General features: G+C 33.7%; 4 protein-coding genes across 4 annotated transcripts; 3 read left to right on the plus strand and 1 right to left on the minus strand.

Moving 5' to 3' along the window:
• LOC18603121 (magnesium transporter MRS2-2) lies at positions 490–4,465 on the plus strand. Its single transcript, XM_007034901.2, has 11 exons — positions 490–1,001; positions 1,092–1,121; positions 1,849–1,990; positions 2,138–2,259; positions 2,374–2,448; positions 3,027–3,251; positions 3,330–3,374; positions 3,613–3,657; positions 3,775–3,804; positions 3,978–4,097; positions 4,169–4,465. Exons 1-11 carry the CDS (start codon positions 762–764, stop codon positions 4,253–4,255), a joined length of 1,161 nt encoding a protein of 386 aa, XP_007034963.2. The 5' UTR covers positions 490–761; the 3' UTR covers positions 4,256–4,465.
• Positions 5,583–10,526, plus strand: LOC18603122 (E3 ubiquitin protein ligase DRIP2). Its single transcript, XM_018119282.1, has 7 exons — positions 5,583–5,899; positions 6,970–7,069; positions 7,595–7,916; positions 8,076–8,503; positions 8,581–8,631; positions 9,884–9,956; positions 10,091–10,526. The coding sequence occupies exons 1-7, from the start codon at positions 5,773–5,775 to the stop codon at positions 10,262–10,264; spliced, it is 1,275 nt and encodes a 424-aa protein (XP_017974771.1). The 5' UTR covers positions 5,583–5,772; the 3' UTR covers positions 10,265–10,526.
• On the minus strand, positions 11,724–12,505 carry LOC18603123 (PRA1 family protein D). The gene has a single exon (XM_007034904.2). The coding sequence runs from the start codon at positions 12,399–12,401 to the stop codon at positions 11,850–11,852; it is 552 nt and encodes a 183-aa protein (XP_007034966.2). The 5' UTR covers positions 12,402–12,505; the 3' UTR covers positions 11,724–11,849.
• LOC18603124 (protein ACCELERATED CELL DEATH 6) lies at positions 18,469–21,313 on the plus strand. Its single transcript, XM_018119117.1, has 4 exons — positions 18,469–19,204; positions 19,330–19,456; positions 20,246–20,618; positions 20,780–21,313. Exons 1-4 carry the CDS (start codon positions 18,469–18,471, stop codon positions 21,311–21,313), a joined length of 1,770 nt encoding a protein of 589 aa, XP_017974606.1.

Here is a 22,054-nt window from a genome sequence, read left to right on the forward strand (position 1 = left end):
TATATATATATATTAAAAGTCTTTAAGGGTTTTCACTTTTTCTTTTCAAGTATAATTCTGTTTCTTTATTGTAACCTAATTCGCATATTTAAAGAAAATGAAAAGTTAAATTGCTGGGAAAATTCTCATCCAAGACTTTGTTAATTACACTGCCAGTGTCACATAGCAAATTGCATTATATAAATTTCTTAACATTCTTGCATATATATATATATAATATGTAATAGTATTATTTTATTTTTGGAATAAAATTATTTGCAATTAAATTGACTTCTTTCGAATTTTGGTCCGCCTCTTGGAGTCACGAAACGAAGGTCCATTTCTGTTGAAAAATTGCTGTGTCATTATCATAAACCTTATTGAATTTTTTAATTAATTTTTATTAATTCCTTTTAATAAAAAGAAATAATTTTAATTAATGTCACGTTAAGGATGGAAAACCACCTCATGCATAGTTTACGCAGTTATATAGTACTTTATTAGAGTTATTCTAAAAGGAATAAATTCCCAAACTCAGCCTTTCCTCATTCTTGATCCAAAGCCCACAAAAACTGACCCCGAAAAGCCTCTGATTAGACATCAAAAAGGACGGAAAAAGAAACCCCCTGTTAAAATTTATGTTGAAAATGGGGTTACGTTAAAAGTAGCTTGGGGAGGGAAAGAAAAAGTTTTTTTTTGTTGTTTGGTAGATTTTTGAAGGGAATTTTTTCCTTTTTCTCTGCGTGGGGTTGGGTCGGGGGATGTGAGGGTGATGGTCAGAGATGGCGCACGTGGTGCCGGCGGACCCACAGGCAGTGGTGACGGTGAAGAAGAAGGCGCAGCCGTCTCGAAGTTGGGTCCTTTTGGACAGCACGGGGGAGACCACCGTGCTCGAGGTCGACAAATATGCCATCATGCATCGAGTTAACATTCATGCCCGTGATTTGCGTATCCTCGACCCTCTCTTGTCTTACCCTTCTACCATTCTCGGTCGTGATGGAGCTATTGTCTTAAATTTGGAGGTCTCAAAATTGTCAACTTTTTTAAGTTTTTCTGAATTTTTAGCCCATTTTGTTATTTATTGTTTTTTTTTTGGGTTTTTGGATTTGCAGCATATCAAGGCAATTATTACTTCTGAGGAGGTTAGTGAGTTTTTTCCCTTTTCCCAATTCAATTGAGTTTTGTTTTTTTTTTTCCTTTCTAATTTAAAAACGTTTATTTTTAAGTTCTTGATGATATTTGGGATTAGGAGATGGAGCTATAATGCTATGGAGTGAGTGTGGCTTGATTGATTGGCTTGTTTGAATTAATAGCTTTTGACAAAACTTTTTTGTTTGTTTTCTAGATAATTTGTCTATTTTATATATTGTATATTGTAGAGTACTGTCTGCTATTGGATTTTGGTCTTTTAATCTGTGGAGTGGAGTTTGTTTATTTGGTTTTATAGTGAAAGGATTGCAGCTGAAGGGATTATAAATGAAAGAAGTGATTCAGCCTTTTCTTAGGTGAAACTTTAAATGATTTTCTGGGGTTGAAGGATTCCTTGTATTAAGCAGTGGTTTAGGAGGGAAATCTAAGTTGATGAAGGACGTATTCTCCAAAGACTGCTGATGAAGTGAATACGTGAAATGGAAAGAACTTTAATTATTATGGTTTCTGAAACTAGAATTGAGTTCTTAAGTACGGAGTACTATGTCTTTTGAATCTTATATTCTACTCCTCTAGTCAATATGTGCTTCTTCAGATCTTTATGGAACGAGTTTCCTATTTAGATCAGGTCAATTAAGCTCTATGATAATGGTAAGGAATTTAAGAGTAGTTTAGATTATGATTTTGTATAGATACTGATATGTATTACTTTTGAAATAGGTATTGCTTCGAGATCCATCAGATGAATATGTTGTCCCTGTTGTTCAAGAACTTCAGAGGCGTTTGCCTCCAGTGAATGCCTTCCACCAAGGTCAGGAATATACAGGTGGCCAAAATGATGTTGAAGCAGGTGACGAAGATGGTATGTCATATTGATCCAGTAAATCAAGCAGCTAAGTTGATAAACTGCGGAGAACTCATTTGGCATTCCCTGCATTTTCATCCTTAATATAACATCATAATGTTTTGATTTTACTTCTTGAACATCTGAACCATCTGTGCCATGTAGAGTCTCCATTTGAATTCCGAGCACTGGAAGTAGCTTTGGAATCCATATGTAGTTTTCTAGCTGCACGTACACTAGAACTAGAGAGTGCAGCTTATCCAGCTTTGGATGAGCTTACCTCCCAGGTAATTGATATTTCACATTTACTTTTCTCTTTTGCAAAATTTGAAGAACTTCTCTGCCTATCTGTCCTCCGTGCCTGATACTGTATAACCATTTTTAAATTGTGCTGTATGCAGATTAGTAGTCGTAATTTGGATAGAGTTCGTAAATTGAAGAGTGCAATGACCAGATTGACTGCTCGGGTACAAAAGGTAATTATGTGCACTATATACCTGTTAATATGTGTATGTGAAACTTTTTTGATCATATGGAGTATTATCTTGTGGTATAGTCATTGATGCTTTTTCTTTTTAGCTATTATTTCATTGGAAAGGACAACATTTATAACTATTCATAATCAAAATTTTCACATCTAGAAAGGCTGGTTATTAAATGGACAAAGGAAAATATCTTTCGTAGGGGATTGATGAGTTTAGCTATTATTAACATAGCTAGCTTTTTACTGAAGGGGAAAGCGAGAGAGGTATCTATTGTTTTCCATATGGGTTGGTGAAAATGATTGATTTCTGAGAAAGATTATCAGGGCAAAGAAACTATTATATGTAAAACATGGAGCATTTAGGTAACTATAATTGTCCATTTCAGAGTTCACTATTTTACTGATGACATCTTCCTGAAAGTCTTTAGTTCTGTCATCCCATAATCCATTAAGTTGCATGCACATTTCAGACTTACTTGCCTAAATTGTAATGGAGGCAACACATGTAAAATTTCTTATAACATTTTCATAAAGTAGCAAGAATAATATTGTGATCTTCACCTTTTGTAGGTGAGGGATGAGCTTGAACAACTACTGGATGATGATGACGACATGGCTGACCTTTATTTGTCAAGAAAGTTGGCTGGAGCTTCACCTGTTAGTGGATCAGGTGCTGCCAATTGGTATCCTGCCTCTCCTACTATAGGATCAAAGATTTCCAGAGCAAGTAGAGCAAGTATAGCAACAGTTCGTGGAGATGAGAATGATGTTGAGGACCTTGAAATGTTACTGGAGGTTAAAACAATGATTTACTTCTTACGTTTAATGATTTATCTATCCAAAATGCTAAGTTGGTAGTATTCTGTTTTGCAGGCGTACTTTATGCAAATTGATGGAACATTGAACAAATTAACCACGGTGCTCTTCCCCTTTCCCTTATTTTTAAGTGATCCAAGAGCTGTTCACTACTTACTTTCTTCCTTCTTATAATTTAGATAAACTGTGCTTCTTGTGTCTGCATATCGAATTTTAGTTTTTGACCATGATTAGAAATAAATAGATTAGTTTGGACTTTTTCAGTTTATACAAGAAAGCTGTTATTCATGATCTGAAGTCACATTTCTAATTTATTGCTGCTTAATTTGAAATTCTGCAGCTGCGGGAATATATTGATGATACAGAGGATTACATCAATATTCAGGTAGCCATCATAAGCTTGAAAACTCAAAATTACTATTGAATCTGTTGTGCCATCTACTATGATTTTTTCTTTTTTACTTTTTTTGGCTGAGTGGAGCTTCTGCTTCCTTTTTTGCAGCTTGACAACCACCGTAATCAGCTAATCCAGGTACGCTATGCTTCTTTCTATTACATAATAGATTGATATCAATTGCTCATTTTTCATTCTGAAAAATTGAAGAAAGCTAACCCGTGTGCTGATTTTTTTTGTTTTTTGCTCTTTGACAATGTAACAATTGAAAGTGATCCTAAAATTTGTTTTACCTTTACTCGATTGTGCAGTTAGAGCTCTTTCTAAGCTCAGGAACTGTTTGTTTATCCATCTGTTCTCTGGTGGCTGGAATATTTGGGATGAACATACCGTATACCTGGAATACTGACCATGGATACATGTTTAAATGGGTAAGCAAAGTGTTTCATTTCTATGCCTGGTGAATGGTGATCGAATGTTCATCTGTGTTTTTCCATGACAGGTGCTCATCGTCACTGGGATACTTTGTTCGGTTTTGTTCATACTGATTATGTCCTACGCTCGGTTCAAGGGTCTGGTTGGATCTTGAGGTACACGACATCCCATTCTGTGCATGAAAGAAAGTTAGCTCCCTGGAGATTCTCTTATTGCACAATCAAGATATTGAGCAAATTAACATAAAAAAGCTTGTAATCTTTTTACTTTTATTGAAAAAGAAAACACAGGGAAAACTGTTTAGAAGCAAAGAAACGGTAAACACATAGTTCTATGCCATATTTTTCTCCTTATTTTCTTCTTATTCCATTTATTTCTCTTTTATGTTTATATTTTTACTTTTTAATTTCCAATAATAACAAATTTAAAGATTCAAACAATTATATAAATATATATATATATATATATATGTATATCAAAGCTATGAACTATTCACTTTTTAAGCATCAATCAATCTTCGCTACTGCAGACACAGTTTTTTACCCGAATCATTTCATTGTATGGCAGGCCGTTTGATAACAGTGTACGTCGGTTCTTCTTATTTAATTTATGACCAGTCCATAGCTTCCACGTAACGTGCGTCGGCTGTGCGTTTCATAACAGTGTGCGCCGTAATACCTGCAACGAAAGATGCATGGCTCAACTCAAAACAACACGAGAAACGTACACAAATTTCTCTAGAAAAAGAAGGATTAAACAGTTTGAGCTTTAAGGTGTATATATATATATATAAAATAATAATAATGTTTAAAAGTTAAAAAAATTATAATTATGACATAAAACATTTAATTACATAGTATATATTATTTTAATAGTTATTTTATTTAAAAGAACACGTTTTATATGTCGAGATGTTTTATTCAATTACACAAATTAAATTCTTTTTGAGGTTTAATTTAATTACATCTTTTATAATTGGAATAAAAAACCTTTTTTAAAATTTATGAAGGACTATAACATTAGAAGTTGGACACCTATCGAAATAATAATTTAGATTTAAAAAATAAAAAAAAAATATTTACGATGGAATATAATACAATAGTAGTCTTCAATGACAAACTTTAGCAGTAATCACCCAGTATCTATTTGAGACCTAATATTTATTTTCGTTATATCTCAAATTGCTATATCTTTTTATAGTAAAAGAGAGAGAGAGATAGGGGGGAGCGAATGTTGATCATGGAGTTGATGTTTGGTTTGTAACTATTGAAAGCCTCGAACGGATCATCGATAACAACACAGCACATTGTCCGAATCGAACAAGACCAACGTCGTATACTCCAAAAAATCCCAAACGTTTTCTCTCTTTGTTTTTGCTTTTTTTCTTGCCTACCAAACAAACACACCTCCAGAAGCAGTAGAACCCTATTTTGAATCATCGAAAAGCTTCCCTTCTCGCTACATTCATTGTACTACTTTTGTCGTGGAAAATGAGGGAAAACCTCGTGATTCGTTTTGTTTTCGTGACATGCACAGCATGGAGTAGTTGAATAATGATAAGCTCCGGTATAAAGAGGAAGGCAGGAAGCTAGTTTTGCCTTTTTTTTAATGTTAAGAGCGTTTTCTTTAAGCGTTAGTGTCAGTCGGTGAAGATTGAAGAAGAAAACAAAGATGATGATGGAAAGAGGCGAGGGGGTTTCGAAGGTTGCTAGAGAGAAGCTCGTGGCATGCATGACCTGTCCCCTTTGCAATAAGCTCTTCAAAGATGCCACCTCCATATCTGAATGCCTTCACACTTGTGAGTTTGTCTCTCATTCATCTCCTCCTATGTTATTCAATCATTGTGTTTTGAACATCAATTTTCCTTATCTGTTGTTTGGAGTTGCTTGTCTTGTGGTCCTTGGCATACATTGGTTCTTTTGTGATCTGGGTATCTCTTGATTTCTCATTCACGTTTTTATAATTTAGGTCTCATTCGTTCTGAGTTTTAATATTCAATGTATGGGAGTCTAGATGGTTACAGGGGAAAATATGCAAATTTCATTGATATTAGTATAGAGCTATAAACTTGAACTTGGCATTTGTAGCACGTACACTATGTTAAATGAAGAGCTAACTTTTTTGAATGTTTTGTGGAATAGTCGAGGGAGGACCATTAATTTCTCACCATTATCATGAGAGAGTGTTTTCGATGAGGGATAGGTACAGTAAATTCGTTTTAATGGTTTGTAAGTGCTTAAAGAAGTTTCTCAGAGCAATGCCCTGGCTCAGCCTCTGCCTATGTATTCTAAGTTTGAGAAATTGGAAAAGCTCACTGGCACCGCTGATTGGTTAGATGACTTTAACAGTAAATTCTTGGCTCTCTGGACTCATCTAAGTATAATTATAATATATAGTAATCTGTTCGAGGATTGGGACCTGGGATGTATGTTTCAACTTCATTTGGGACGTCTATTTGGGGGATTACTAGAAGCTTCAGCTGGCTGCTTTGTTTGCATTACCGTGAACTTGTAACTGCTCTGAAGCTAGGCCCAGGACTATCGTCCCATAGAGAGAGTTCAATTTGTCAATTTCGTTGGAACTTTCATGAATATTATGTTAGAATTAAGGTTAAACAATCTGTGTTTTCATGTTGGCACAAGTGCCTTTTACAGTTTCATTCCTTTTATTAAGGTTAATCAATGTGTATTTAAGCTTGTAGTCTTTGGCAATGCCCTGTTTGAATAATATTATGCACATGAGATGAGCTGTAGCCAATGGTGTGTTACATTTAAGTTTCATGAACACTTTGATTGTAGCAAGTTTCTTACTGCAGAGTATTGATTAATGAATGATGTTTGATGCATGTTTCTGAAACTTTAAATACAGTTTGCAGAAAGTGCATATATGAGAAGATTACAGAAGAGGAGCTAGACAGCTGTCCAGTTTGCAACATTGATCTAGGTTGTGCTCCATTAGAGAAACTCAGGTATTTGAGCAACCTATTGTGACATGAATTATGAATGTCATATTCCGCTATTGCATGGTGCATAGAAAAGAGAAATTAAAGAATGAAAAAATTTAAATGAAAACAAGAATTTTAGTCACTTCCTGAATTCATCCAGGCAATTCAGTCTCGATGGATTGCTTTTAGTGATATAGCTACATTTTTAGGCTACTAGACGCTACTAATTTTCTTGTTCTATGCTTTTGTAATGAAACCATAGTAGTCAACTTTGATGAATTTTATATGATTAGTTTCTGGTATTATTGAAATACCGATGACAATGAAGCAGCCTCCCCTGCAGCTTATCAATCCCCTGGCAGGGGAGACTTCTTTCTCCTATCAGAGTTGTGTATGCATACAACATTATTTTCTGAGTTCAATTTTCAATCATACTATTAGCACAATGATAGTCATTCCTCAGAAGTTCATTTTACCAATTTAAAGGCAAATTAAACATGGAAACCAAGTTTGAGAATATGACATTTTTGGTGCTTCACATATCTGCAGGGCAGATAACAATTGGCAAGATATAAGGATCAAAATCTTTCCTCCCAAACGACAGAAATCCAAGGAATCTGAAAATATGGCCCTAGTCCCATTGCCAGCTAGAAGAAAGGAGAGATCTCTGTCTTCGCTGGTGGTCAGCACACCTAGAGTATCAGCAAAGCCTTGTTTGACAGGAAGAAGATCAAAGCTTACTGCAAGAAAGACTATTGCAAGCCGAGAACCTTCTTTGCTCAATGAGGAACATGTTTCAAAGCTGGAAGGTCTCCCTCAAAATCTAAGCTCACCTGAGACCTACAGCAAGATTGCCCAAAATAGTAGGCAGGTAAATAACAGCATGCTTCAGTTGGTTTATGTTTATTGCCTGCTTACATTTTTATTTTTTTCAAATAAATTAATAATATGCCTTTCTTTCTGCATTTTTTTCCTTTGAAAATGGAGCGCTTTCAATTTTAAAATTTAACAGTTAACTACTATCTAGCAGAATTTTACTGTTGGGGAGTCATCCAAGCAACATGCGCCTGATAGAAGCACTGCTGAAGCATTAGAAGAAAAAGCTGATTTGTGGAAACCCTTAAATCACCTAGTGGAAGCAGCGAGTAAAACAAAGCCTAACAAGGTCAACTCACAAGGAAGCATTGCCAAACCAGCACCCCATGCCCCTGACAATGAAGTAAATCTGCTCACTGTCAAGGAATGTGGTACAGGATCGAATATTCCCAGTAAACAAAATGACTCAGCACCAGAACCTTCAACTTCAGCTAGACCAAGAAGGTCTCGAGGCACCCAACAAAAGAGAGAAGCTGTATCTGAGAGGTTGAATATTCCAGCACAAGCTGTGGTTGATTCTAGCAATAAATATGATGGGAGATTCAGTCCAATATGGTTCTCCTTAGTTGCTTCTAAGAGCCAGTAAGATTATAACTTCAAAAAAAATTTTATTCTTCTACTTCAACGTTGAGTTTTCAATTCTTACACTTTGTTTTCAGGGAAGGAGATGCACCTCTGCCTCAGATATCTTCGTGCTACTTAAGGGTTAAGTGAGTTTCTTTAGCTTTACCTACTGCGCGCTTGAGCTCATTTGCATGTCAATATTGTTGCCCTGAAAAAGGAAATCTTATGATTGACTAAGTGTTTTTGCTGCACCACACTCTTCAGTTTGGTAGCATTCCATGCTTGATATATTCCATTTCTAAATAAAGGTGGTTGGTTAAACTTGAATATGGTTGAGATTCTTTGGTTGACATTAAAGATTTCTTACTCAGTTGGTCTATGTGTTACTATATGATTTTCTCGGATAGCCAATGCTTCCTGTTATATGATTCTGTATCTATGTATCCACTGAATATCAGAATGCTATTTCCAGATTGGTAGAGAATTTGTATGTACCAGTGTATGTGTATAGGTTTTGTTTCTTGATATTGTGTACACGTAGGTGCCAAAGGGAGTTCTTCACCTTATAATTTAAGATTTGAGACCAAAATATGCAATCAGGAAATACATAGAGTGGCATTTCAGAGTAGTAAAGGAAACACATGAGTTGAGGATAACTGTTAGTTGAATGAATGTATCTCCTCTACTTTCATGTACGCCAAAACTTCCTTCTGGTTCAATGAGGAAGCCTTGGTTAATATGCAGAAGTTGTCGGCTTTGGTTCTTTTACAATTTTAAACTGAGGGATTGGATAGAACATTAGGAAAGAAACCTTCATTTTCAAAATTCCAGTGCCTGTCATCACGTGTTCACAAGGTGATAGGTTCACCCAGCTAGCATTCAATCAGCAATTAAGTCTCATGAGCACAGAAAGCTTAAAAGAGTTTAATGACTCAATATGGTCACTTTGATTATAGACATAAATAGGCAGAAGTTTCAAATGGGGTCACTAATTCTTTTTTGCCATTTGGTCATTATCAGTTTTAAGTTTCTGATTGTATCTTTGAATCTAAGCTATTAATCAGATATTCTTATGTCCAGTGTCTTTTGCTCTTCAACCATATTTATCGGTTATTACTGGCAATGGCATAACTGGTAAACTTAACACATAAACATAACATGGATTGGCATCATTAAACACTACCTCATCAAGCATGACTGATCTTGCATTTCATCTCATAGGAACTTCTGCTATTCTGTTTCACAAATGTACGATATTATGCATTTTTAAAGCGATTGCCCAGTGGACCTTGTTATCTTGTTTCTTAATCCACTCCCAGTGTGGAAACCTTAACTGACATCATCATCGAGCAATTGTTAGTAGAGATGTTTCATATGGATTCTTCGTAACACTTGTAGGGATGGGAATTTACCCGTTTCATCAATCAAGAAGTATCTCGTAAGAAAACTAGGCCTTTCCAGTGAGACTGAGGTAAATTTAGTAACCCTACCCAGTTTTCACTTTTTTGTTTTAATTTTACCTGTACTTTTCCTTCATATGTGTTAATAACCATGAAGTATGAGAACTTGTAATTTTGATCTTAGTTGCTACCTGGAATTCTTTAGGTGGAGATCTCTTTGCGGGGACGTCCAGTGCTTTCTACACTGCAGCTGCACAACCTAGTAGACTGGTGGGTGCAGACAACTCCAGCATCAGAAAGAATACAAACATTCGTCGGCAGCTCAGCCAAAGATTTTGTGATGGTGCTGTCATACAGTCGAAAAGCTCAGCCCCCTTAAAGCATAATCCAGCGATGCTTTCAATGGCTTCTTAGACCAGGCAGCAGAGCAAAGCAAGACTTGCTCTGGGGAAAAATGAGTTAAATATTTATTTTGTCTCTATCTTTACAGTCATAAAACTACCAGGCATGCCATTCGGCTTAAGTCTTTGGCTCGAGTTCTTGTCCAGCTTAAAATTTTCTTGTTCTTCTCGACTTCCTTGTAATGGAATGAGATTTTAAGCGAAGAAATTCTAGTTTGAACCAAGAAAGACATTTATAAATAAACGAAAAACATTGTACTTTTCAATACCTCTTTGTCTTTTCATTTCTAACTTCTTGTTTAGCTCTTTTCAAACTTGAAAAGAAATTATAGACACAGAATTTCTGTCACATAAAAGCCACAGACGAGAGAGAGGGAGAGTGATTAAGTTAAACTGCCAAAGTCAGTCTACTCCAACTTTGACCTTATCCACCATTGAACTTGCTAAAGGAGAGAAAAGTGAAACGTTTTCCAAGGGAAAATTTTATGGTAGTTGGGACAGTTGGGAGGTATACCTTATATTATAGTATGTAGGCCGGTTACACCTTGCGTATGCATATAAATTATCCAGCAATAATACAGAACCAGTTCCTGCTATTTCCCTCAGCTGATAGGTTTTGTTTTGTCCCATGACTGTTTTATATGAAGGGTCGTCACTTACTGGGGCAGTCCTTAATGGGCAATGCCCTTGAAAGCTTTTGCTACACTAAGCTTCTAATCATCTTTTCTGAGGACAAGCTGAAGCACCTGAAGCTTCAATCCTTGTAACCTCAAGCCCACGATGCAGGGCTCTCACCAAGAGCTGCTGCATGCATGGGGATTCCAGCAAAAGCTTTCCAAGCTAGTCCTGCATTATTTCTGACTAACCCTCAAGACTCTCCTTTAGCAATCCATACTATAATAGAGTAGAGAAACTGCCATAAGGAGCTTTCCATCTACAAATGATCATGTAAAATGTTTACAGCAAACTAGACTATTCCTAGGGGCATCTCCTAAGTTTGCACCAAGCTTCATTTGCACATGTTGAAAGCTTCTAACTATAACAGCCAAAACCAGTAAACTATTCATATCAACAGACACTATCTTCAGAAAGATGCCGCAACAACCAACCTACCTCTTCATTCCAAGTAGTTTAACTCTATGTTTATAAAACATCCACATAAACCAAGCTTGCCAGACTTGAAGAAATCACAATTCGACATGACAAAACAGATGCTTGACAGTTTCATCTTTCACAACTTCACAAATGCTACAATCTCATACTAGTTTAAGCACCTTTACAGAGAAACAAGATGTACTCAGTTTGTAGTAGCTTGTACTCAATTCTCAACTCTTAGCAAGCTTAATAGCACTCTTCCTATTACCCTTACTACCATTAGAACTAATTCTAGAACATAACGGATTAATAATATGAAAAACATGTAAGAATTCGTAGAAGTAAAAGAACACAACAATTTCAACTGAATTTTCATTGCCAACAATTAGACTACATCAAACAATTTTTGCAAATGTACAATGTTCAAATCGGTAAATTCAACTTTAAGAAAAGTGTAAAATCCAAGAATCAAATACCACTGTAATCCCCTCTGGGGCTATCAAGCTCCTCATCCCCACCAGCAAGCACGTGTCCATACGGCGACTCCAAATCATCCATCACCAAGTCGTCCGTACTCCGCAAAGCCGCGTGCAAAATTACCATACTAGCCCCGATAGCAACCGCCCCCAAGACATTTAGCCAAACACCGGTCAAAACCAGTCCCGCCACCGTCAAGCCAAAAAGCGCAGCGATGACGAGACGTTCGTCGATTGTGAAGCCGAAGATCACGACGGGCTCCTCGCGATCACGGGAGAAGTAGAGGAAGAACCAAGCGAGGAGGATGACGAGGAAAGTGAGGAGAGAGAGAGGGTGGTAAATCAGTGATAAGAAGAGGATTAACAGCAGGATTACGGTGTAATTAAGGCGGAAATGGGTCAGGTTTTGGGCGATTCGTGTGGTGACGTCGGAGAAGGAGGATGGGAGGTCAACGGCGGTGATGTCGAGGAATTCTCGCCATGGGCGGCGGATAGCGGTGAGGGATTGGGCGGTTTCTTTTAAGCTAGAGATTAAAGTTGACATTCTTTTGGGTGGAGTAGATTTAAAAAAATAAAAGCACAAAAATCCCTAAAATTTGAAGTCAGAAAGGGGGAAGAGGTTTCTGCATCAACGTTCAAAGGTGTTTCTTTTGTGGAGAAGAAGGTCAAAATCAGCTCGTTACATATCAAAGCCCAACCAACTTTTCTTTGGAATTTCTGGCCCAATAAAATTTGTGAATTGGGCACAGATAGGAGGCCAAAGAGTCCAATAGATTCATTGACCTCTCGTCTTTTAAAAAGCCCGAGCCCAACATGATTCCCAGATTTAAGGTTAGGAAGATGATTAATGGCACGTTTGGTTCGCGAAATAGATAGGAATAGAATAGAATAGTTATTACGTGAGAATAGAATAAGTATTATATAGTTTGGTATGATGAATGGAATAGAGTATGAATAATTATTATGACTTATTACAGTGTTTGGTTGGTAACAATAGCTTTAAAATAGGAAAGGAATAGAAAATAAAAAGACAAAAATACCCTTTATTATATTTAATTATTTTTATTTTATTTTTTAAATATTAATAATTTATAATTAATTAAAATATTAATAATTTAAATATCAATATTTTAATATAATTTAATTACTAATATTTTAATTAATAATATTTTATTTATAATTTAATATTATTGTTATTAAAATATTAATAATTTTAATTTTTATATTCATTAAAAATTTAATATATTAATAATTTAATAAATAAAACATTAATAGTTTAAAATATTAATATTTAATATTTTAATTATATTAATATTAATAATATTTAAATTATATAAAAATATTAATATTTTAAATTTTATAAATAATTTATTCTTTTATTTTATTTTTTCCCTTTTTCTTTTTTTCTTTTTCATGAGCCGATCGCCGGAAAGGCGACCGGTGTAACAAAACGCCGATCTGGCGCACCATGTGGCCAGATCTGGCCACTACGACTCCAGATCGGCTCTTTCCCGCAGCTGGATCTGGCTGTGGAGTGCCAGATCCAACCGTGGGATCTGGTTGGGAAGCGCCAGATCTGGCCGTTGAGTGCCAGATCTGGCCAAATCTCCGGCGTAACCTGGTCCGACCATATTCGGTCATAAAATCGCCGTCACAGCCACTTCCGTCGCAGTCGTCGTCGCTTTCGCTACCGTCGCCGCCGCCACTAACATCATCTCCGGCGTTGATGCCACTTAGAAAGAGAATAAGAGAGGAAAGAATGGGGGAAGAGAGAGAAAGAAAAAGAGAAAATGAGAAAAAAAAAATATATATATATAGGTCTAGGGTTGTAATATTTTTAAATAATAAGGGACATTTTAGTCATATCATAATTCAAAGCTATTTTCATGATCACGGAATAGCAAAAATCATGAGAAACTTCGGGTTTAATTATGTCTGAGTTTTACCCCTTTTAAGAGAATAGCTATTACTAAGTAATAGCTATTTAGTAATAGCTATTCTTTGTGATATTACCATATCAAACGGAAGTAAGCTATTCCCTTGAGAATAGACAGAAAATAGCTTAGCTATTCTCTGTACCAAACGTGCAGTAAGGAGAGGAAAATGGCATAATCAAAGCAGAAGTTGGTTACGTTTTGGCCAATTCGAGTAATGGCATCGGGGAATGAAGGTGGTAGGTCGACGACCGTCACATCGAGGAAGTCTCATCATACCAATTAATGATCGGCAATTTCTTTTCAGCTAGAGGTCTAAGTTGATTTTTTTTTCTTTTGTAAAATAGAAAACCTTCAAAATTTGGGAGTAAAATTAAGGTAGGTTTACATCCAAGCTCACAACATTAGCTCTATTTTGTTTTGGGTTTGAAGCAAGAGACTGTTCCTTTATATCGCCAGAGGGGTGTCTAAAGTTGCAATAGCAAAAGTGTAGTAAGGTTTTTTTTTTTAATTTTTTATTATCCTAACGGCAGCACTTTTTATCATCTAAATCAATAATATTAACTATATATATATATATAGCTTATATATATATATATATTTCGACATGACACAATAATATTAAAAGGACATATTTTAGACGAAAGTTAAGGATGAAAATTTTAAATTGGTTAATCTTCTAATTTTCTGAAAATTTTAACATATCTTATGGTGCAAATATCTTAGTAACTTGAGTTTTTTTTTATTAATTAAGCAGAATGGATTCCATTCAGAGAAAAGAAAGGAATGGATTTTAATTCGTGTTAGCTTGTGGTGATGGTAGTTGGAAGCTTAAGGACAATATCGTAGAGAGAGAGAGGTGGAAGAAAAGAAATAACTGTCAAAAATATAAAAAATAAAGAAAAAACTAGAAAAAGAATAAACTGTACACGTATGTGCCTCATGGCTAACATGTTGATTTGACAAGTTTGTTTTTTGATAAAGTAATGGATAAATGATTTTGACATATTAAATTTTAATTAGTCAATAATTAAAACTTTGAAATTTAATTTTGTTATGAATAAAAACTAAAACTTTGTAAAAAGGACATACCAAGGGTATATATACTTTTCTTAAAGTTCGAAACTTTAATGACTGTGTGAAGGACAGCATAATTCATTAACTAATTTTATCCTGTAGTTAGACATGTATAAGAGTGAAGAATTGCATAGAACAATCAAATTATAAACTAAGTAAAGTATAAATTGAATAAGTTCCCTTTAAGCTTCATTTCTCTTATATATATTTCGTGAAGATGATAACTTTTTACAGGTAAAAACTTGAGTGCATTTTAACATTTTTTTTTAATTTAAAAGAAGGATGATTTCGAATTTAATTGTTTGAGTGAGTGATATACTGTATTTAAATATGGGGTCAAGTGCTCGTGGCTAAAATTATTTGTTTAGTGTCTTCTATTTTGTACTCTTATTAATTTGTTTTTTTATGTCTTGATCATTCTGCAGATAACTCAGTAAAGACGAGCTCCAGAGAGTCAGTGTGCTGATGACCTTGCCCCACATGGATCCCTCGAGCTCCATTTCCTTTGAGTCTGAATTTGCTGTAGACGAACAGGCTGTGCAAGTAGAGATCACCACCCCTTTGAAAAGTGAATTATACAAGACTGCAACGCCGAAGCATTCCATGTTTACCAAGGGCCTCTTCATTCCAGCTAGGAGAGGATGTCATCGCTTGGTGAAAGTGATATTAGGTAAATGTGAATCCGCTAATCATGATGGCTCCTTTGGTACAACAGCTTTGCATGCAGCAGTTATGGCTTCTGATATAAGTAAGTTCATGTATATGTAGCAATTCGTGTTTTCATGTTTTAATTGTGTCAGTGTTTGAAACAAGTATATAAATATATTTAATAATCATAAAACACAATATGACATGAATAACACGTTTATTACATGTATTAAAACGTTTTATATAATACAACACGATTAATAAATACGATTAAACGATTAATACATTTAACACGTTTAACACGATTAACTTAAATATTTATAATTAAATATAATTTTATTATTCAAATTTAAAATCAATAATTATAAAAATAATTATAACAAAATAATAATAACATCAAATATAATAAAATTTGGCATATATATCTAACATACATAAAATTCATTATCATATTAATAAAATCCATCATTAACATGAAACGTATTACTTATATATGTTTAAATAAAATAACACGATTAATTAAAGTTATTTTAAACATGTTAATCATGTTGACACAATTAAAACACGAAACACAATAGGATTAAATTCAAACTTGTTTAATTTCGTGTCTTTTCGTATCATATGCAAAATTATTGGATTTAAGTTTATGAAAATTAATTTGTTTTTTACTTTGAATTCGAAAATCAAACATTCATATAAGTTTATGGAAGTCTCATCATGACCAATGGATTGCAATTAGTGATCGAGCAATTTCTTTTCAGCTAGAGATCAAAGTTGAATTTTATTTTAAAGGTAGGAAACCTCAAAATTTGGAAGTAAAATTATGATAGATGTATGATAGAGATGTTCATGGGTTGGTAGACGTGTCTACGGGTTGGGTTATTCATCCAAGCTCATAAGTCGTAATGTTAATTCAATTTTGATGGGGTTTGGCTATAGATTTTAAGCTTAAGCTTACCTCGATTCAGTCTCTTAAATTATTTTATTAATAAAAAATATATGCTTTATTTAATTTAATTTTAAAATATATTTATAATATTAATATAAAAATATTATTATATTATTTGATAATGAAACCATATGTAAATGGACTTACATGGTTAGGCTCAACTTTGAAAAGGGCGGCTCGGCCTGAACCTAGCTAGAGCTTGGGCTTAACTTTTTAAAAGACGGGTTTGATGAGCTGGACCTGAGCTCAGTCTATAGACAGCACTCTAGTTTTTGACATGAAATTTGATTTGATGAAGAAATAAGAACAGTAACAAATATTACTCATTCAAATGTGATTTTAATTAGTAATACTTCTTTTTGTTAGTTTCAAAGTGTTATAATTTTTTTCTTATTTCCATATCATCTTGATTAATTTTAATTTTAATCAATATTTATTTATTATATTCAAATTTTATTATTTTAGTGATGTCACGTTAAAATTTCATGATAATTTGCACATATTCGAGTGTACAAAATCATTATAATGCATTTAAATTAAACTTTTATATGACAAATTTGATAAACTTTCTTTCGCACACGTCACGTCTCGAAATCAAGACCTAACATATAAATTATTTTAAGATATCTTTGATAAAATAATTAATTATAAGTGCAGTGTTTCAACCGATTTAAATATAAGATCACATAAAGTAGGGGAGATGGAAAGAGAGACAATTATAAGTTAAATTGCACACCTGTTTTTCTTTTGTCCTTATATTACACACATGTTATGTGGTACACGTGACACTAACATGTTTTTCTTTTATTACTATAATTATAAAATTGAAATAAAATAAAAAGTAAAAAACAATTATCCGAATAAAGCGAAAAAGAGGATAGCAAGACATGGACAAAGAATGTGAACAGAAAAAATAAAAAAAACAAAGCTGGAGCAAGAGACCTTTATTTTTTATTGTCAGAGGGGTGTCTAAAGTTGCCATAACAAAAATGTAATAATTTTTTTATTTGTTTTATTATCCTAACGGCAACACTATTTGTCATCTAAATCAATAATATTAAAAAAATATATATTTAGACATGACACAATAATGTTAAAAGGACATCAAATAAGAGACAATATGAGTAAAGGAGATTTATGTACTTTTAGATTTTAACATATTTTAGGAAGAGAGTTAAGGATGAAATTTTAAATTGGGTCAACTTCTATTTTTCTGAAATTTTTAACATATTCTAGGGTGCAATTTTCTGAGTAACTTGAGAATATCATAGAGAGAGAGGTGGTAGAAAGTAAATAAATGTAAAAAAAAATAAAAAAAAAATAAGGAAAGAAAACACTAGAAAAAGAATAACATTAAGTCACACATATGTGCCGCATGGCTAACTTACTAATTTGGCAAATCCGGTAGAGTTTTTTATGATTAATTAATGGATAAATGATTATTACATATTAAATTTTAATTAGTCAATAATTAAAATCTTGATTTTTCTTTAATAAAATAAACCTTGGTAAAAAGGACATACCAGGGGTACTAAACTTTTCCTAAAGTTCGAAGGTTTAATGACTGTGTGAAGGACAGCATAATTCATTAACTAATTTTATCCTGTAGTTAGACATATGTAAGAGTGAAGAATTGCATAGAACAAGCAAAGTATAAACTACACAAAGCATAAAGATAAAGTAAAGTACTACAAATTAATTAAGTACCCTTTAAGCTTTATTTCTCTTATATAAATTTCGTGAAAATGATAAGTTTTAACATGCAGAAAATTGACTGCATTTTAAAATTATTTTTTTAATTTAAAAGAAGGAAGGTTTCGAATTTAATTTTTTGAGTAAGTGATATATTGTATTTAATATGAGTCAAATGCTCGTGACTAAAATCATTTGTTTATTGTTTTTTATTTTGGACTTTCATAAATTTGTCTTTTATGTCTTGATCAGCCCGCAGATAACTCAGCAAAGAGGAGTTCCAGAGAGTCAGTGTGCTGACCTTGCCCCACATGGATCCCTCAAGCTCCATTTCCTCTGAACTTACTATAGACGAACAAGCTGTGCAAGTAGAGATCACCACCCGTTTGAAAAGTGAATTATACAAGGCTGCATTTAATGGCAATTTGGAAGCATTCGATGCTTACCAGGGCTCTCTTCATTGCCTAATGACCCCAAACCAAAACACAGTGCTCCATGTTCATTTGGCATCCCCAGATGACGGGACTGGATTGATCATTCACTTATTTCCATTTCTATGTTGCTATTTTAGATTCCCAGCCAAAAGTTTAAGATCCACCAACTTTGTTGAACAAATTCTTAACAGGAGCCCATCATTACTACTGAAACCCAATGCCAAAGGAGAAATTCCTTTACACATTGCAGCGAGGTTTGGGAAAGTTAACATAGTGGAGCTTCTCATCAAGCACGCAAAAGCTGAACACAGAGGCCTAGAGAATGAGATAGAACCAGCGAAGCAGATGTTGAGAATGACAGATAACGAGAAAAATACAGCTCTGCATAAAGCAGTTCGATATGGCCATGTTGAGGTGGTGCATGCATTGATTCAAGAAGACCCTGATTTCTCATATTCCGTTAATAAAAGCGGAGAGATTCCACTTTACATTGCAGCTAGGAGAGGATATGATCGCTTGGTGAGAATGATATTAGATAGATGCGAATCCTCTAATCATGACGGCCCCTGTGGTAGAACAGCTTTGCATGCAGCAGTTATGTCCTTTGATATAAGTAAGTTTATGGAAAGTAATTTGTTTTTTGCTTTAAAGAAAATCAAACATTAATAATAAGTCAATAAGATATAGGTTTTATGGCAAGTGACTTATTATTATTATTATTTAAAATTTTTCATTTAGAGAGTACAGGAGAGATCTTAAAGAAGAGAAAGAATTTGAGAAAAGCAGCAGATGAAAATGGACAGACTCCGCTTCACTATGCTGCACATTTCGGTTACGACCGAATTGTGAAGCTATTGCTGGAATGTGATGAATCTGCAGCCAGGGGCAGAGCTAGTCAAATTTTATTGAGAGAGTCAAACACAATTAAATAAGAGTTAAAGGTTTTAAAAAACTAATATGTTAAATTTAATTAACAATAAAAATATTGATAATAGAAATATGAAACTAAATATAAAATTATAATTTGTAAAATATAAATAGTTAAAAACGATAATAAGATTAATAATTTTTTTATATAATGGGAATTATTTAAATACTATATATTCAAAAGAATTTCATTTTAACTAAACATAAAATGTAAAGCATATAAAAAATATATATTCAAGTTAATTTCTTCTTACATAATCAGAATTAATAAAAAAAATAATACGTTAATGAAATTTTAAATAACAATGTAATATTACAATTTCTATTTGAGAACTATATAATAATTTATTAATTTTTAAAGATTAAAATCATAAAAAATAAAATTGATATAATATAAAAAAGAAGAACATGGCAAGTAAAAGGTAGATACTACATATTACATAACAAAAAAAAAAAGAAAAAGAATATAGTTAATGGTTTGTGGAAATTTGGAAAAGAATATTTATAGAAACTTATAACATAGGAACAAATAAAATCAAAATGAAAAAAATAAACAAATATAAATAAAAATAATAATATAAATTGAAAGAAATTAAAGTTGGGTGAGATAAGTGAAATCATTTTATTATTTTTATTTATATTAATTATTAAATAAAATATTATTTTGAGAGAGCTAGTAATAGAAATCATTTATATGTTTGGCCCCCACATCGCATAAGGAGGCTCCGCCCCTGTCTGCAGCCTACATAATTGATAAAGAGAAGATGACACCTCTTCTTATGGCAGCTAGGCAAGGCAGTTATCGGACAATGAGAGAGATTATCAACCATTGTCCGGGTTGTTGCGAAATTGTGGACAAAAAAGGCTGGAACTTTTGTCACTTCGCTGCCGTTTCTTTATTTATCATAGATCTATGTAAAATGTTCCTTCCAGCTAACAAATTATACAGTTGTAGAAGATTTCTGGACGAGGAAGATATCCATGGAAACACACCTCTCCAGGTGTTGGCTGCTTCCCGCGATTTAAGTTTTTGGATTGGTCACACGTTTAAAGATGATGTGGTAACGGTTTCAAAGGAGAACCTTGATTCCAAGAAAAAGGTAAATACAAATAACATTTGCCACGTTCAGAGCCATGATATGTTTCTTTCATTTTTTATTTTAAAAAAACCCTTATGTTTCAAATTTCAAGTACAAATAATTTCAACAATGTTTTCAACTCTGTTAATGATTCCTCAAAAGGATAAGGAATGTGGTTGTAGGAACAAATCTCACAATTATTAAATGAAGTCAGTAGAGGAGAAGTGGCTGGTGTAGCAGTTTGTCCCCTACTCCATAATTCGATAGACCTGGAACGCTTTGATAAAGCAAGAGAGGCTCGTTCATTCGTTGCAGGCCTTATCGCCACCGTAACGTTCGCCGCAGCAATTACCTTACCCGGTGGTTACTATAGTGATCAAGGCACAGCAATCCTAAGTCATAACACTGCTTTCAAAGTATTTGTTATAGCAGATGCCATAGCCATGGTTTTCTCTTTGTTAGCTATCAACCTTAACTATCTGTCCGCGCTACCCATTGCAGTTGCAAAAAGAAGACTATCCGGAGCTTTTCCATTTAGCCTCATGTCGTTGTTCAGCATACTTAGTGAAGTAGCGCTCGTGATAGCTTTCGTCGCAAGCTTATATGCAGTGTTAAAATCTTCGTTGACACCTGCTATTAGCGCTTGCACCATTACCCCGGGCTTCTATTACTTTTATTTGTGGTTGAGGTATTGCGTGTTGCTTCTTAGCTATTAGACCAGTTGTTTTATTGGCTTGAATATATTTAAATCAGTAGCCAACCGTTATGTATAACATAACAAAGGTTACATGTCAAGAGGATTTGCGTTCCTTTTTGATATGTACTCCCTCTCAAATTTGGATGTAGCAGCTGTTTAGCTTTACTAATTAAAGAAATTTATTGTTTGAGCAAAAATAGCTTATCTTGAACGTAGCTAGTTTTGTTAAAAACTTACATATTACTGAATACAATAGCTTACTTTGAAGATATTAGAGTAAAATTATGGACCCTGCTTTCTTTTTTTACATTTATGATGTATATTTTTTTTTTATTTCGTGTGCATTATATATGAGAAGATTAAAAGGGAAGACGGGGATTCGAATATTAGATCCTTAACCTCAACTCTCCTAAGGAGGAAGTAGCAATCATTAGGGATTTCATCTTTAATCAAACGAAAAAGAAAATCAAGGCATTTCCATCAAAACAATTATTATTCCTTTATTATAAATGTAGCATCTAAATTCAATAATACTTTAAGAATTAAATGATTATCAATCAATATATTGGAACATTTATTTATAATTAAAATGATCATCAGTCAATTAAATAGATACGTATAAGGTAAGTAATTAATGATCATTATACTGTATAATGTTTAAAGTGCATGAAATTGTCACATTTATGCATAATATTTAAACTTTTTTTTTTCTTTAAACAAGGTAACTTAATATTTTCTTCTTAAACAGAAATATAATAGT

This window comes from Theobroma cacao, chromosome 4 (assembly GCF_000208745.1).
Source record: "Theobroma cacao cultivar B97-61/B2 chromosome 4, Criollo_cocoa_genome_V2, whole genome shotgun sequence".
NCBI classification, from domain to species: Eukaryota; Viridiplantae; Streptophyta; class Magnoliopsida; order Malvales; family Malvaceae; genus Theobroma; species Theobroma cacao.